The following is an 18,989-nucleotide window of genomic DNA, read 5'->3' on the forward strand; positions in this document are numbered from 1 at the left end:
TAGTGGCCTGTAGTTTTGGGAGGGAAATTAAAAACGTGGCACTCACTGTGAACCTGGACAGGATGTACGCCCCAGCGCCAACGCCCACTCCAATTACTGTACGGAAACTGACAGGAGGTGGACACTAAATTAGTAACACCATCACAACACACACACACACACACACACACACACACACACACACACACACACACACACACACACACACACACACACACACACACGTTCAAGGCCAAAGTATAATCCCCATCTATTTCTGTCAAAAATGTCACCATGGCATTTGGGATCAGTGGCATACAGTGCTATTGTATATCGTCACTGTCGTGTGGGGAGAAAGAACACCTTTTTCCAACATAGTTATTATTTTGTCAAAAGCTCTTCTAAATACTTTTAATTGGTAAAATATTTATTGCACATAACACAGAAAGGCTTTCAACCTTCCGTCCCTGTTTTTGGGGCATGTCATTATAGTTCAAACTTTTCACAAACGATTTAGAAAGCAGGGAAAATAGCTGATCTGCAAGCTTATAATTGCGTTGTGAGCTTGTAGATCGCCACATCTTTCGTACTTTTACATGACACTGTCATAACACAAATTATGAAATAGAGCATTCACACACATACAGTATATATGTACGCTTCCTGAACTATAGTTATAGTATAGGCTGACTTCAAACAGCACAAACCGCCCGCGTTAGGCAACGGCTGAAATCAACCCAAATCAATGCTGTATATACACAGGCAACACAAATACTGTATGTACGTACGGTATGTGTGCAATGAAAAGAAATGCAGTTGACTCACTTGAAATGCTGCAGGACAGTAGGGATCATTTCTGCAATGGTTTCCATAGAGGGATACACGTAGCTGGAAGAGACATTTCAATATAAACCATTTGATATTTCTTTAATGAAAAATAAATAAATATCTTTTATACATTCCGAGGACTGCCCATAAGGTGCTCCGGTCCCAATCTCACTGGTGCCTCAAAAACACTGTAACATATATATGAATACTTACATACAGTACATATTACATATATACAAACATATATTTATTTACATATAGATTTTTTTTCTGAGATGACACCCAATGTATCCTCATCTAGAAAATGAATGAATGAAAATGCACGCACGCACGCTGCACACACACACACACACACACACACACACACACACACACACACACACACACACACACACACACACACACACACACACACAACACAAGCAACACACAGCATACCCTGCAGGATAGGCAGCAGCCCCGTCCTCCTGGCCAGGACAGTCGATGTGAACCAGAGTGAAGTTCTTCACGATCTCCTGCATCTCTTCAAACTTAAACAGAGATAAGAAGCAGCTCTTACCTGGAACACGAGAGAGAGAGTGTGAGAGAGAGAGAGAGAGAGAGAGAGAGAGAGAGAGAGAGAGAGAGAGAGAGAGAGAGAGAGAGAGAGAGAGAGAGATGGACAATTATAGCAGATGCTCTTTTCCAGAGAGTAATGGGGCGGCGGGGGTGGGGAGGAGAGATAGATACAGTAAAAGGGCCATAGAATATAACAATAAATATAACTATGAAAATATAGTTTTAAAAGGCAAGTGGATGGCAGAGTTCACGCCGACTATAAAAGAAATACAATGTTACAGTTATTGTTATCGTTATAGTTAGAGTACTCAGTGTGAATGGCGCTTATGACAAAGTAAAATAAGAGAGAGATAAGATAAATAATTTAGATCAATGGTTCTCAAAGTGGATTTCAGGGACTCTCTAGGTTCCATTATGGCGGTCTAAATTGATCCTTGCGAGTCTGTAACTTTGACACACAGCGTACAAATGGTACCTTTCTGGTTCCGGGTCCATTTGGTTCCATTTGTACACTGCCAAAGTTAAGGGGAGACCATCAAATTTCTAAGTTTGAGAGCCACTGATTTAGATCACCTCGAGCCGCCAGAACAGCTGGCCAGAGCAGCCCCACGCTGCACACTCTGTCAACATTTAGCGGTTTGGCCAGTTGCGGCACAACATGTACATTTAAAATGTTAAGTGTTTCTATGATTACTGACTGTTCAAGCCCACATCGTGGACGGTCAGGATGGCAGGTCTGCGAGTGTTGGCCGCGCCGTGGAGCGTCACATGGAGCACACCGTGGGGGGTCTCAATATCATGCTCCTGGAAAGCACCCAACATAGAGATCAGTACTCTGTCACACACACACACACACACACACACACACACACACACACACACACACACACACACACACACACACACACACACACACACACACACACACACACACACACACACACACACACACACACACACACACACTAGGGCTGGACGAGAAGGACGACATTTCATATCTCTGCAATATAATGATATTACCGAACACATTTCATATTCAATATTTTAAGTGTAGTGCAACAGTGAAAACTAAGCATTATTCAAAAAACAGCATAATAACAAGTCATTATCACTCTTGATGTTAAGTGCTATAGCGTTCCCACACTTGTTATTTGATATTCTAATTGTAGCAAAATGCAACGATATGACCAACACACGGTCCAGGGCGATATATTGTCCATATCTTGCCTTTTGCGATACTGATGTTGCGCATGGCCATACCTCGATAACAATACGATAAAGATATATTGTGCAGCACTAACACACACACACACACACACACACACACACACACACGCACCTCATGTGCGTTCAGCACACATTTTGGACATCTGTCTTACCTGCCCTTGGTCCAGGAGTATTCTGGCTGCCAGTTCTGCCTCCTACGCAGAGAGGGAGAGAACAAACTAATTTAGCAAGCAGCAGGTGTTCTGACCTGGTTATCATCTATCTAAGCACTGCGGAAGGAAAGGATGTGTCAAAAACACTATTTTTAAGGTCACTTAGGTGGTTAATGTGGGTCATGGTGACGCTGATTTGAACAGCGCCTCTTTGCGGTGGACGTGCTGCAATCATGTGAGACAACACAAAACACGTCTTAAAAAGCGGGGGTATGACTATGACTCATGTCTTTGTCACCCTCATTAACACCCACGGGGAAGGACAGGCTGCACTTCAGAGCTTTGGAGCCTGTCTCTTTGGAGCGAATTACCTTATGACCCGAGGAGCCTGTCTCTTTGGAACAAATTACCTTATGACCCGAGGAGCCTGTCTCTTTGGAACAAATTACCTTATGACCTGAGGAACCGTGTCCTCTGTTCAAATCAGACTTAAGATCTTTAAAACCCATTAAGACATGAAAAATACCAAAAAAATGTTTTCAAGATCTGAAAAACCTATGTCAAAGACCCCTAGAATTATATGTATTTGACCGCAGACCGCAGAGTTACAAATGTTTGCTTTAAAAATATATATATATTCAAAGATTTGCACACATTTTCATGATGTTTCAAAAATAGCAGATCTACAAGCTCGCAGCACAGCACTCGGTGCTGCACTGTAAACTTGTATATGTGCTTTTTTTCAAGCATAAATTGATGGTTAAAGTGGTTATAATCTAGAGTGACACGGATGCCTTCCTGTGTGTGCTTATGTGTGTGTGTTTACTTTAAGTGTGTTTGCTTATGTGTACCGATATAAATGTATTTATATAGCGCTTTTCCCCAAATCGTTTTACAATGTATTTCACATTACTGATTACACCCATTCACACGCACATTCACACACCGATGGCGGAGGAAACCATGCAAGGCACCAACCTGCACAATACTGTGTACACAATACTACCGTATGTGGGCATAGTAAGTGTTAGTTGTTCCTAGTTTGTATGCGTGTGACCGTGTGACCGTGTGTGGGATGATTGATCATTGATGCTGCACCAAGTGAGAATTAATGATTTTTTGGGGGCGCCATTGTCACATTTTAATGTGAAATGCCTTGAGTTTACACAAATGCAATTTGTTTGAATGAAATGAAATGAAATAAAAATACAATTGATCCGACTTAGAAGAGGTGCAGGTAAGCACCAGCAATTAAATGAGGCAAACAAGTTCTCCTTTTGCAACAACAGATCCATATCTTCATTTGTACCTGCAGACAACTTTGCTCAGAGACAGAGTGAAGGAGTGCAGGTTGAGTTCAACCGCTTGCTTTTGGACACTTTCTAGGACATACTGTATGCCTGCTGGGCCCCTAAAACAATTCTTGGCAATAATTAAACTAATCATTGATGTTCTTATTAATATGCTCTCATTTGTTAACCCAAGACTGGGAACGTATCTGTGTTATGTAACCACTTTAACCATTATTTTTTATACTTTGGCTACAAAAATAGCAGGCACCGAATGCCACCGAGTGCCGCGTTATGAGCTTGTATATCTGCTATTTTTGAAAAACCATGAATAATTTTGAAAATCTTTGAATAAATAATATTTCAAAGCGAACATGTTTAACTAAACTGTTTGCTTCTGGGGGATCCCTGGAACAAAATATTGTGAGATGGGCGTCCTTGACATTAAAAACTTTGAGCACCACAAAGAAACATATGTTTTTCAGAAACCCATTAACCATTAATGTATGTGATCAGCCTCGCTCACTCACTCTCATCCATCCCTACACCGTAAGGTTTCTTCATTTAACTTTGAAAAAACAGAAAGAAGAACACTAAGGATTTCACTGTTGCAGCTGTTTGCTTTTTAACTGTAGTTCCTTTTTCCGTCAGGAGGTGGCAACAGTGAGAGACCCAGTCTGGGCTCAACATCTGCACGGCAACATCAGCCTTTTAGAAGAGCAGATCCTCTCTCTCTCTCTCCCCCTTAGGGCTTTGACGTCAACCTGGCATACTGAGCTATTACTGTGGTGTGTGTGTGTGTGTGTGTGTGTGTGTGTGTGTGTGTGTGTGTGTGTGTGTGTGTGTGTGTGTGTGTGTGTGCACGTGTGTGCACGTGTGTGTGTGTGTGTGCGTGCGTGCGTGCGTGCGTGCGTGCGTGTGTGTGCGTGCTTGGATGTGTTACTTGAATAATCAATGTACATTGTCAAGGGCAAGCTTGGAAGTGCAAATTTACAGTATATGTCTTGGTCACATCACATCCAAGCAATAGTGCACACAAACACACGCGCGCAAGTGCGCGTGCACGCACACGCACACGCACACACACACTTAAAATCTCGAGTAGACTTGTTTGTATACAGTACAAATATTTATGATAGCATGTATAGATGTCGTTCGTCTATCTTACAGATGACGTCAGCAGAAAGCATGTTGTACGCACGGCTAAGCTTTACATTAGCATCTGCGTGACTATGAATAGCGTATTGCACAACATGAAAGAGCATCTAAAAGTGTGTGCGTTTGTGGGTGGGTTAATTACAGGTGACGATTACCACTGACAGGCGGGAGAGCTCAATAATGGTGGCGGCGCACAAGAAGCGCAACCGTGGGTGTGAGGATGACAGCTGATTGATTGGCTGGTTCGCTCATTGACAACCGTGGGTTTAAGACCTGAGGACCCGAATCTAAAAATGGTTTTCTGAAAAGAAAGTATATGTTTCTGTCAGTGCTTCTCAAACTTGTTCAATGTTCATGTCAAAGACCCCCAGAATTGTTTGTATTTGGCCGCAGACCTCCCTCTCTAAATAGGTTGTTCCAGGGACCCGCCCGAAGTAAAGACTTGAGTTACAAAAGGTTGCTTTAAAAATATTATATTCAAAGATTTTCATGATTTTTCAGAAATAGCAGATCTACAAGCTCATAGCACCGAGCTTGTATATATTTAATAGCTAATGTATAAAATAATGGTTAAAGTGGTTCAAATCTAATGTGAGACAGATGCGTTGCAGGTCTTAAATAGGAGTCGGATCTCACCAGCAACCATGCTGGGTATAGACGTTTAGGCCTGATTTACACTGCAGCCAAATCCAGTCTGAATCAGATCTGTGTCACATCCAGATTGGAATCTGATTGGTTTTATATGACCATGTGACCATTTAAACCAATCAGATTCCAATCTGGATGTGACACAGATCTCATTCAGGATGGATTTGGCTGCAGTGTAAATCAGGCCAAATCCCTGGGGGAAACTCAGCTTTCGTCTTCAGCCAGCTGATGGCTGCTCAGATGTTCAGATGGTATAAAATGGTTTATGCATGTATTGGTATATTAAAATGTCTCTTCCAGCTACCTGTGTCCCTCTATGGCAGGGTTCCTGAATTAGGTTTTCCCAAGGGCCGAATTATGTCTAGGGTACCAAGCCGAGGGCCACAACATTGCAAGGGGCGACGGCGGCGTTCCCGCTACTCCAGCGACTGCGACAGTTCAGATATCGTTGTTGTCGGGTGAAAATCTTGTATGTCCAAAACCATTCGTTTTGCATTTATCATTTAAAAAGAAGTTTAAACTAGTGAAAACAGCCGATCTACAAGCACACAAGGCGTTGTGTGCTTATAGATCTGCTGTTTTCACTACTTTTGTGCGACGGCCTTGTATGATTTGCGAAAGAACGTACAAATTTGGAGATACGGGATTTCCACCCAACAACGACGATATACTAGTGTTGTTGCTGCTCTTATACCACCATTATTACTGGGGTTGGTGGGGGCCAGACAGTAGCCCCCCGCGGGCCGCAAATGGCCTGCGGGCCGCCTATTGGGGAACCCTGCTCTATGGAGTGCTTAGTGGGGAAATGTTAATTGTCTTGCTCAGGGGCACTTCAACTACTGAACTGGACGGAGGGGGGAGTGAACCTGTGACCTTCTGTTTACCAGACTACCTCTCTAAGCTATGGCAACGTGCTGTGCATTCTGGCACACAAGGAAAGACCTCGGTCAGCAATGACCTTCAGTCATTGCTGAGGGGAGAGTGTTTTTTGCAGGTCTTTCAGTCCGAGTATATCAAAAAGGCAACTGGGTTAAGATGGAGAGACGACCTCCCACTGGTCCGACCAGGTTAACATTCAACAGGTTAGCATTCACCAGCGTCGGCAGGTTAGCATTTCAACAGGTTAGCATTCAACCGTGTTAGTTTTACTAAGGTTAGGGTTAGGGTTAAGGTTAGGTTTAGGTGTATCTCCGTCCCCCCGACTTTCAGCACCTCCGCGCAGCCAATTACAAGCTTCCGCTGCCTTAACACAGTTGCCTTTTTGATACACTCGGACTGAAAGACTCTCCCCATTGCTGAGTATATGCTTGTGTGTGTGCGTGTGCGTGTGTGTTTATGCGTGAGAGTGAATGAATGACTGAGTGATTCAGTGGATGGGTGAGTGAATGATGTGATTTAGTGAGAGTGATTCAGTGAGTGTGCGGTTGAGTGATTCGGGGAGTGACGGCGTGAATAATAAATTGTCTCTGACCTTGGTAGAATCGCTCTGACCCGTCAGTAATGGCTTCTCCTCTGTGATGGCGATCTCCTGCATTTCGGTCGTCATGGTGTGTCACGTGTGGTGTCCTGCACAGGTAGAAACAGAACATGTCACAGTTAAAGGTAAGTCTACTGTCGTGTCCCCCGAAAGATATGTATTTTCCGGGAGCGTGTCGATATTGCGATGTAGCATTTGTTCGACGTCCCATTAGTTCTATGTCCCATTAGTTCGACGCTGGTGAATGCTAAACTGGTGAAATGCTAACCTGCCGACACTGGTGAATGTTAACCACTATGCCTAAACCTAACCCAAACCCTAACCCTAACCTCAGTAAAACTATGCCTAAACCTAACCCTTAGTAAAGGGGTCTTCAACAGGGGGTCCAGGACCCCTAGGGGTTCCTCAGTGTTACTACAGGGGGTCCTCCAAATCTTCCAATCCTTTTTATATTAACAACTTGAACCCTAGTGTCCATATTCTGAGAACTGTAGCCACAACGCCTCGCAGCGCGAGGAGTTGTGGCTTGTAGATCGGCTTGTAGATCGGCTATTTTCGGCAAAGAGGTTTGGTGTAGAGGGGAAAAAGAGCAGACTAAGTACAGAGTGAAAGGTCAAGTTTATTAGGTAATGACGGCTCAAGTGGTTAAATATCTGAAAACACAAATTGACATGAATCCAGAATACACTGATGATTGTGCTGTCAAACGATGACACTATATGGAATCTATGAAAAGGTTGTGGTGGTCCCTGCTTCATCTGTCTCTCAACTAAGGGGTCCTTGGCCTGAAAACGTTGAAGACCCCTGCCTTAGCTGAACTAATGAGACGTAGAAATATCGAGCCTTTCCTGTATTTTCCAGGCTTTCTCTCTGTCCGCCACTCATAAACAGTTGAACCCCCACAGCACTTATTATACAGGCACACACTCACACTCATACTGGTGCGGAGATGTGCACGCACACAGCACACCCACACACAGAGTGAGTACATTTATAGCGGCGGTCCTTTGGGAACCTTCTATGTGTTGCGGGACCTTTTGAAAGTTAATTAGTAATTAGTGCCAGTAGAATACTTAAAAAGCCACAGAAGTACAAAGACATTATGGTACGCTAAAAGAGAGTGAACCCGGTGGCCATTATGCAGCATTTATGAAAAGCAGAGAAGAAAGTGGCAGTCAGTTGCATTATTCTAATTGGATGAGTTTGAACATTTGAATCAGTTTGAAATCATTAATGACGCTGGCAGCATGGTTCGGTCATTAGGACGTAATAGGCATTATATATTCCAAAAACACTTGTGTTTGTAGCGCAATGATCAGGGATCATCGCCATGCTGGCTTATGGAGGACATTTTTGTCAAAATTCCATTTTAAGCTACGGACATACAAAATTAGTGGACAATAATACCAGAAACACATAAAGAGCAAGCTCTGAATTAGCCTAGCTGCAGCTAGACATCCCCATGTTAAAACAAGGAGGGGATATAATGCAGTTACAGTAGTTAGCTGCATTAGTATATAGGCTGGCCCCAGGCTAGCTCTGAATGGCCATAACAGGTCTGTAACTCTGAGAGTGTTCAAATGGAACCTTACGGTTCCATTTGGTTCCATTTGTACACTCTCAGAGTTGCAAGGGGGTCCTTGCAAATAAAACATTTGAGAACCACAACCACTAGTACTAGTTGGGCTAATATTAATGTGCCATATTGTCGTAGTAAATGAATGTCATACACATCCTGAATAAAACCTGGAGACTTGACATTTGGTAATTGGGTCTTGTGATCAAAATAAGAACATTATAATGGTGTGTAAAAAAGCAAATCTAGAATTTGCCACGGACAAGGATATTATTATATTAAGTCTTTGCCACAGACACATTTGTCTGTGAACGTACGGACATATTGAATGATGATTATTTGAACCCGAGAGAGACCCAACTGTTACAAGGCCACCGACGCATCCAAACAAATTAGATACTGTAGAGGAAAAATATAATCTTGAGTGTTATGCATGCACACAGACCATACCTATCAATATAAAATGATATAAAAGGTTCAGCTACAGTCCTATGACTAACACATTAGACACGTTGCTTTAGAAAGACAACAGAAATGGCCTTATTTGTCCTTCCTCTCACAGGTCAATCTGAGTTCTCCAAAAGAGAAAAACATCTTCTTTCCTGCAGAGCTCATTAAAATATTATCTCTTTCTCACAACCTTAAGACAAAGTGCCGCTGTAGGCATGTATTACTTCTTTACCCATCCTCCCTGACTCCCACAGAGCAGCTCTATCTCAAGGTCACATGGCGTAAAAACATAATAACTTCACATCCAGGATCCTGGTATCCATGTGAACCTTCTCGACCCCGCAAAAATCTGTCAATGCTGATCGCTATAATAATAATGGATTGCATTTTTATAGCGCTTTTCTAAGCAAGTTTCGAACTCAAAGCGCTTACAATGTTCCATTCATTCATACATTGGGAGGTGAAGCGGCGAACAGTCAACGCCAGCGTCCTCACTTCCCACATTCACACACCAATGGTGGCAACTGACAAGCTAACACCATTGGCTATACTCCCTTCCTCTCATGAATGTTTGCCATACCTGCGGAAGAGTATAATAAGCTGTTGCACCCTGCTTTAGATTGTCTTTGCCATTTTTATGCTCTGACCCTGTTCATGGACAGTTGTAAATAAAACCTTTATTTGATACTTTTAACTTGCTTTGAGTTTCTCTATTCTTTGAATAAAGTGTCGTCTTGTCCTTTGTGAATTTTTCCACCACAGATACGCCATTACATGTCTTATCTCACGTTTGCTGCGGTGCTGCTACACGTTGAGAGTGCAATGGAGAGGATTCAGGCGGAAACGTACTCCTGAGAATCTCATTCAATCGTGTGAATCATGCATTCCCTTTCCCTGCACAGTGAAACCAGTTTACACCTGGCACACAAAGCAAACCCTCATTATCCGGGGGGGCTGAAAACGTCACGCCCCCAGTCTCCAATTATCCATGCAATGCATGCCGTCTACCGTTCACTAATCATAATCATCCATGTACGCATGTATTTTAGTCTGCAAACCTTTTCACTACAGGCTCCTATAATTAAAAAAAATCACACCCGTGTGAAGTGGAGCTGTGTGTGTGTGTGTGTGTGTGTGTGTGTGTGTGTGTGTGTGTGTGTGTGTGTGTGTGTGTGTGTGTGTGTGGATCATGTGTACCGATTTTTGTGACATTTGAAGAAAATATGTAGGAAAAGGAGCAAAAAGTGTGTTTTGGAGAAAATTCAAGATGGCGGAAAATCTATCATGGCGCAAATGGGCGTGGCCTATATGGGGAGATGCGTCATGACCCAAGGAATCCAGGGAAAAAATATTTTTAATTTTCCGACCTACGGTTCAAGAGTTACAGGCCAAAACGTAAAGTGGGGTGTTATGGCGCCACCATGCGGCCAAATGACACAATTATTTTTTATTTAATCCTTGAAATCATTATGAACCTCCTCTCCAAGTCTTGAAACTCTAGCCCCTATGGTTTGCGAGAGACAAATAATTGAATGTGAGTTTTTGCGATTCCCATTATAAGTCAATGGGGAAAATTAATTCACTAATAAATTAATATCAATTAAACTATTGAACCTTTCTCTTAGCAAGTTACTAGCCCACGATTCCCGAGTAAGCCGGTCGATTTGACATATGGCGCGAGTGTGTGGTGGCATAACTGTGGGACTAGTAGCGTGCCGAAAGTTCAGGCTACATACAGACACACAGACAGACACACAGACAGACAGACCCACACGGCCACGTATAGGGAGCCTGTGCTTCACACAGCTCCAAAAATCAAGCTTTCCATTCCTCTCAAGCAGATGGAATTTCTTCTATCTTGGCATGCAATAATTTCATGATTTATATATAGAGGGCACCTTAGTATCCTTCCTATTAGATCTCAGCTAAATGGCTCTGTGCGGAACACAACCTTCCAATTTCACACTGAATATGTAAGCCCCCGCCGATTGCTCTTTCAGTCGTCGTCATCCCCCCACCGCCGCCTTCCTCCACATTAAAAGGTATTAGGCTATCTCATGCGGATATGCAACTTCACAGTTTGCCATAGGCGAGGAAATAAACCACATGGACCGTAACATCCCAAAACCTCCCTGCCGATGACTTCTGAACTGTCCACAGCCCTCCACTGAAACACAGTGTGAATGGACAAAAATAGAACCATGGAGTGAGTGGGTGAGTGAGTGAGTGAGTGAGTGAGTGAGTGAGTGAGTGAGTGAGTGAGTGAGTGAGTGAGTGAGTGAATGAATGGGTCAGTGGGTGAGTGGCCCAGTCACCCAGTCACCCTAAGGCCAAGTGACACACAGACTTCAGAAACAGATGCTCAGATTCTATGGAGGGTAAGGGGTGGAGCTTCCTGCTGCATCACGTTGACACCATTCACACGTCACATGACCGGCTGTTGTCAACCAACAGCAAAGAAAAAGCATGTAGTGAGCAAACCACCCCAATGTAACACAAACAATTCTGCACACCACACCAGCCAATCTGTAGCTACCCTCAATCCGCAAGAATGGGTACAGTAAGTGGAGCATTTGATGCCTCGGCATGTGGTGGCTACTCCCCCTTCTGATGCAGATGTGTGATTATATCTGAGGCCGATTCTTAAGATACTGTATGTTTTCTTGGGGGCGCTTTTATGCCTTTATTGATAGGACAGTAGACTGACAGGAAATGGGGAGAGAGATAGGGAGTGACACGCAGCAATTAAAGGTAGTTGGGATCGGGACCCGAAACAGTGACATGCAGTGACATGTGGTATGCACCTGGACCGGTAGGCCAGCGGGCGCCCCGAGGCCAATTCTAAAAACGCCTCTGGACCTAAGTTTTCTAATAAACTATGGGAAAAAAATGCTATAAGTAGCAACAGCTAATGTGACACAGAGGTAGGGGTGGGTATCGTTCACCTTTGAATCGATATGATACCTTTTTCGATACCTGGGAATCGATACGATACCCTTTTCGATACCATTTTCGATACCAATATTTATTATTATTATAATTATTATTTGCCTTTTTCTATGGGCTATTTTACACACCAAAATAGGTTATTAAGCCAGTTATTCAGCCGTTTTCATACGATACAGAAAGGCTTCTTTACTTCAACATGGAAAGAGTGGGGACTCGCTGCTGCAATAGAGCCGAGGTGATGATGATGATCACACAGTGTGGCAGAGCGTAGAGTATAGACATTGGATAATCATCATAATAATAAACAATATAGGCTATTGTCGGCTATTTTCCAGAGTAACGAGTGTAGCCTACTAAAGCAGTCATTAAACTCTCAGTAGCCCAACTGTTACAGATGCGACCGGCCAGGGGTGCGTTCAAGAGTATCGAAATGAGGTATCGTTCGTTTTTACGTGCGATCATGCGATCGATACCATTAAAAGTATTGCAGACGATACCCATCCCTACACAGAGGTGTTCCTGGCTTTAATATTATTCCCTGGCTTGGTATTAACAACGTATAGGTGTTCCAGGTCTAAATGGGTTAAGCCCCGAACCCTCACAAGCTCATCTGATGTCACCTGGCGAGTGCTTGGGTGTGAGTGGCTGAAAAGCGCTCATAATGGTATAAATAGTAATGGGACCGCACTTTGAAGGTGAGTCCTTCATTCATGACCCTTTCCATGACTTTTAAAACTTTCGTTGACCTTCAATTCACAAGTCCATGCTTTAAAACTCTGCAGTGGTGGAAAAAGTACTCAATTTTCTTTTTACTTAAGTGAAAGTATCAATACTGCAATGTAGAACAACCCTGTTACAAGGATGGCGTTGCTTCTATTGAATGTGCGGAGTGAAACGCCACCTCTTGTTAAATAGTAGTAATAATAATCATCTGGTGGTTTAAGACTTTGAATGTGGCAAAGTACTCCAGCCCTCGAGCTACAAGTCTTAACCAGAAATGAAATGTAATTCATGTAAATGTAAATCAGAGTTAATGCAGAAATGCAGGGCGGGGCAACAAGCCTTGTCTGGTCTTGTCCCACAATTAAGGTGAAGCTGACATTATGAGAAAAGATGAGGTGAATGAGGGAAGGAGGCAGAGAGGTGAGTGAGTGGTAAATGGACTGCATTTACAGTATGGTGCATTTCATATCAAGGTTTATTATTTATTGGCCATTTGCGCCACAGACCACCATTTGATGAGATTAGCCTCTCTAAAATCTCAAAACGTTGTATATTTTGTTACCATTGGATAAGATTTTGTCCACAATTCCATGCTGTATTGATGTGGTACCAGAGCAGCCTAAAGGGACATTCACAGCACCGAGCACTATAACTATAACAAGTGGCCACCAAAGGCACCGCTCACTTCACACTGGGTGTGATTTTTTTCTTAAATTGTAACGTTTTAAGTGGTTCTCATGTCAATAAAGCTCCTTTCAATTGAAAGACTGACAGTGTGACTGACTGACCGACCGACCTTCCGCCTATTATTGTAGCCATCTAAACGGGCAGGCAGTATTATTCACAGCCTGACATTTAAACCAAATAATGTGTTTAGGACCTTTAGCGTGTGTGTGTGGCGTGCGCATGCGTGCGTGTGTCTGTGTGTGTGCATGCATTGGGGGATGGACAGCAGCACCAGGGGCCCTGGGTCTCACTGGGTATGAAGCACAAGTGACTATAGTCAGTCACCCCTGCATCAGAAGTCGTCATTCAGAAGTCATACTGTCAAAAATAGACTAAATAGGGTATTTTCTGAGCTCAGAGCTGTAACCGCATTATTTTCAAAATATCTTGGTTATATTTTTAAACAGACTAAAGTACATTTTAGGTTAATCTGGGCGTCCCCAGAGTTGAAAGATTGTTTGTTCGTTAGTGACACTATTGTAATTGATACATAACTAATAATGATGATGATGATGATGATGATGATAATAACATGGCTGGGACTGCCTGTGGGGCGGCTGGAAACAACCTAATAATAACAACACGGCTGGACACAGCCTGTGTTGCGCTTATGGTCAAAGATTTCTTACCCTTTATTCAACACCTCAGCTGACCTGAGGCAAAATTTAAAATAATAATAATGATAATAATAATAATAAGACTAAAAAGAAAAAAAAACACACACACACACACCACAGATAAGACAAGCTAGCGATTAATAACCACAAATTATTTTGTGCTTTACTGTACAGTATGATGTGCACGTCGCTACTTTCCTCTCTGCACTGTAAAGTCCTGATTGTCAATGTGAGAGTGTGTGTACTAAACCAATAGTTCTTACACTTTTTCGTGCCAAGGACCTCCAAAATCTCTTGGCCTTGGTGAAAATCTCGCACAGGGGCCCGGTGGGGGGGGGGGACGTTACGCCACTGCGCGGACCCCCATCTGAAAATGTGTTTGTGCCAGGGACAAAAACACTGTAAAATAGCAGATGTACAGTCTGAGCTTGTATATCTGCTATTTTGAATGCTAAAATCTAAAATGACACAGACCCCAGTTCTCTCTTTCTCTCTCCTTGAGTGTGTAAACGGAAATACCGCAATTTGGGGCGGAAGTACTGCCCAAGGAAATGACGTTGGCGCTTCTCACAGATCTGTTTACGTTCTCTGGGAATGAAACGAGTGCTGTGATTGGTCGAAAAAGATAGTTTCCGGAGGGGAAATACATACCTATATACAGTAGACACTCTCTGCATAAGGCTTTTCTCTCCTCAGAGAGGAGTAAAGGCTGGGAGCGAGGCTAAATATGAAGTATGTTAATCTAATAATTTCTCTAAATGCCTTTCTCTAAATCTCTCCTCTCTCCCCCCTGGTGACCAGCAGCTTATTTCTGGACCGTGTCTTTGCCAATGACTTTGGTGCCCACACTGCAATTAATATGGCTTCAATCCCCGGTCAAGCACACGCACACGCACGCACACGCACACACGCACACACGCACACGCACACACACAGCCTGCAAATCAATGGTCCTCGGAGTCAGAACAGAAATCTATACCGGCCTCACCCACACACATACTGTACATATTACACACACACAGTCAAAAATAACACTTCAGCTAATATAACATTACACATTACACCCTAATGGCACATGTCCAAAACCATACATTTTCAGGAACTGGAAAAAAAAAGAATCCCTAATTACAAGCTCTTGTTAATACTTATAGTACTTTTCTGTAAATTAAATTAATGTGTATTAGTCCACGGACCTCCATCTGAAATTATAATTTGTGTCCACGGTCAAATACATATAATTCTAGGGGTCCTTGACACAGATAAAGAAACATACGTTTTTCAGAAAACCATTGTCTTGATGGGTTAATAGATCCAAAACGGTTTAAAATGGCAAGATAATCTAACAGTGTGTGTGACTGTAGGTGTTTCATGCAAAACATGGGAATCTTGTTTTGTCTTGCATTGGTTGACAGTATTGGTTGTTCAGTAATGTAATTCTGCTGCCAATCAGTTCTAGTCTATAGAAGCACTGACTGAATACTACAATGGATTAATTGTCTCCACCAGCCGAAGGCTGAGGGAGAGTATGTTTTCCCCTCCGTCCGTGTGTCCGTCCGTACGTGCGTGCGTCCGTCCGTGCGTGCGTCCGTCCGTGCGTCCTCGCAGTTTGTGAGCGCCAAATCTCAGTCGCCGTTGGCCCGGTCGCTGCCAAAGTGAGCACACACATTCCCTGGATGCCAATCTAGAACCTCTGCCCTACATTTTTCAAATGGGCCTTTTCTAGCGCCAACTAGTGGCCGATGTTTGCTAAACACATTTCTGTGCACTACTCTTACAGATTTTGTCCAAAAATCCTACAAATCGGTAGGCAATATCTCGACAGTCATGTGATCGACACGGATCTGTCCGATTTTGCATATTCCATCCTGATTGGCTAAGATTGGCTTCCAAAGTTTGTGGGATTGAGCCGTTTTGAACAAAATGCCTCAAATCACAAACGCAAAGTGCAATTATCATGAAATCGCGCACACACGTTCCCACTAGGCCGAGGAAGAAATGCCACTTAATTTTTTTTTAATCAGCCTCATGGTGGCGCTATAACAGCCCGATTTGTGGTTTTACCTATAACTCCACCGATCAGTTTCAAACTTTGTAAGCGCACTCCCTAGAGGCTAAGGATAAACCTTTGCCCTGCATTTTTCACATCAGCCTTTTATAGCGCCACCTTTGGGCCGACTTATGTAAAACACATTTTTGGATATTACTCCTTGAGATTTTATCCAAAAATCATGCAAATCGGTACACAGTATCTCTATAGTCATGTGATCAAGTCCGATCCGTCTGATATTTCACATTCCATCCTGATTGGCTAATATTAGCTTCCAAAGTTTGCAGGATTGCTCCGTTTTTGAACAAAATGCCTCAAATCATCAACGCAGCTTGCGATTACCGTGACATTTGCCACACATATTCCCACTAGGTCAAGGAACAAATGCTACCTTTTTAACATTGTCCTGTTATAGCGCCACCAGCAGGTAGACTTTAGCCAAACACATTTTTGGAACACAATGCTTGAAATCATGCATGCAGCGTCCGATTGCCATGAAAGATCTAAGGTGAAGAACATATGCCACCCTTTTTACATTGGCCTATTATACAGTAGCACCACCAGGACGCACGGCCTGGTGGAGACCTGTGCTCGGAAGAGCACTGCTTCTAGTTTCTTTTTTTTTTACTTACTATATCTACTGCATAGTACTGTGTTCTATTCGTCTGTCATTCAATGTTATATAAGATACTTTAATGGTTTCCTGTGGAAATAAGCTTAGTCTTTTCTAGGATCTCCTTTTAGTAGACCTTGTACCAGTGAACTGTACCGTCATGAAACTGTACCTTTTCCTATGCAAACTTCTAATAAAGTCTTCAATCAATCAATCAATATAGTTGGCTAGCGTACATCTTACAAACAGCCGCCTGAATTGGCTATGATACTATACCTTACAAGCAGTAATGTGTATCAAATGCAGTAACGTATGCCACTACAGTGATGCATGGTTATCTACCGTATCATGTACAGTACGCAAGTAAAAGGGTGACTGCAAAAAAGATATGGTTATCAGTTGCATTAGGCGGCATCGATATGGATCTCACGTAGCTCGCCCATGCATAATACTTAATTTCCCCAGCTTCCCCTCTCACACTTCCACTCTCAATCTGTCCCTTATGCGCGCTTCCTGCTAGAGCGCTCGTAATCTTTCTCCATCATCCACCTTTCTCGCTCCCCTTTTCCATTCCTCTCTCTAAAGAATATAAAGAGTAATCTCTCTTTATTTGTGTCATACTCTTAAAGGAGTAGTTCAACCCGAAAATGACCCCCATTTTTTTCCTATTGATTAGTCACGCCATGGAGAATTTGAGTTCAATAATATCTAACTATTCATTTACCGAATGTCTGTCCATCCTCCGTCTGACCGTCTGTCTGCATGCTGACATCACTGATACTAAACAGTGTCGCCACCATGGTAGGGCTGTCCTCGACGCAGGATTTATCAAGTCGATTCGAGTCGCGGGGGTTAATCCGACGCGTCGACGAATCGTTTATGTAAAAAAAAAAAAGAAAAAAAAAAGAAAAAAAAGTGGTGCTTTAAGCTTTTAAACCACGTCAACGTAATACAATAAAACAGCAATATGTTTTAAGCCTTTAAAGTGAATTAGATCCATGAACTACCGTGCATATTGAGACATGATAGCGGTGGACACTGGACATTAATGACGATAAGATTGCGTCCAGCCGTGCGTAATTTGCCGTGCGTAATTGTGAATTGTGGAGCAGAGTAGAACAACGGAGGAGAGAATAATGCATCTCTTTGACAGCATGTCGTGTATTATTTCCACAAGTTGTATTTTCTCAGAGCACAGCGCTGTATCAAAAGAGCTATGTTGCCGATCTGGTGCGAGATAATAAAAAGAAAACAGTTCGCCCGTCGCTATTCCTCAGCCTGAGTCCAACCACCACACACCCACGGCAGTGAAAGTGAAAGCGCATCGCGCTGGCTCTGCTGCTTCTTTGGCCAGCTCTCAAGTAGAATAACAACTCGTCGACGCATTTCCTCTCCAAGCGGTTACTTCAAAATAAGAGCTCCCTGTTATATGATCAAGGCAACTTTCAAGTCACGTGAACTGATTTTATTTTTAAGTCTAGTTTACAAGTAGTAGGAAGTATGGACTCAATAAGAATTACATGACAGTCACAGTCCAGCGCTCTCATACCGCACCACAGTATACTGGTGTGATAAAAAAAATTATATATTTTTGACGGCTCGACTCAAACAATTGGCGTCGATTCCGGGGGCTTAAAACGACGCGTCGATTCGTCGATTTTTAGAGGACAGGCCTACACCATGGTAACAATGCCCAACTGACATCAACAAAGCCCAACTGACATCACTGACTGACATCACTACAGTGCCCAAATGGATGACAGACTGACTTGGACACGGAAAACCATATATGGGCATAAAAGAGTGCCAGACAGACAGACGGATACAACGGGTATTGCACAACTGGACATCGATGGTGAGTGGTGACTATTCTGCCCAACGGGCACCGGTCTGGGTTCTCCAACATTACTTCTGAGACTCCTACATTCAATCCCTCATTGCACACGCCGGGCACAGTACTAATATATACTGT

General features: G+C 43.0%; 1 protein-coding gene across 6 annotated transcripts in view; it reads right to left on the reverse strand.

The window, feature by feature from the left end:
* ndrg2 (NDRG family member 2) overlaps positions 1-18,989 on the reverse strand; it is a 51,279-nt gene that overhangs the window by 8,617 nt on the left and 23,673 nt on the right. For all 6 annotated transcript variants that reach the window (XM_080742097.1, XM_080742098.1, XM_080742101.1 and 3 more), the window contains exons 2-7: positions 7,311-7,405; positions 2,745-2,786; positions 2,064-2,169; positions 1,246-1,366; positions 805-867; positions 47-107 (exon numbers count right to left, since the gene is read on the reverse strand). In XM_080742097.1, the coding sequence (XP_080598223.1) occupies positions 47-107; positions 805-867; positions 1,246-1,366; positions 2,064-2,169; positions 2,745-2,786; positions 7,311-7,385 (468 nt within the window). In that variant the 5' untranslated portion in view covers positions 7,386-7,405. The remainder of the gene's footprint in view (positions 1-46; positions 108-804; positions 868-1,245; positions 1,367-2,063; positions 2,170-2,744; positions 2,787-7,310; positions 7,406-18,989) is intronic.

Source organism: Nannobrachium achirus (assembly GCF_963921795.1).
Source record: "Nannobrachium achirus genome assembly, chromosome: 14".
Lineage (NCBI taxonomy): Eukaryota > Metazoa > Chordata > Actinopteri > Myctophiformes > Myctophidae > Nannobrachium > Nannobrachium achirus.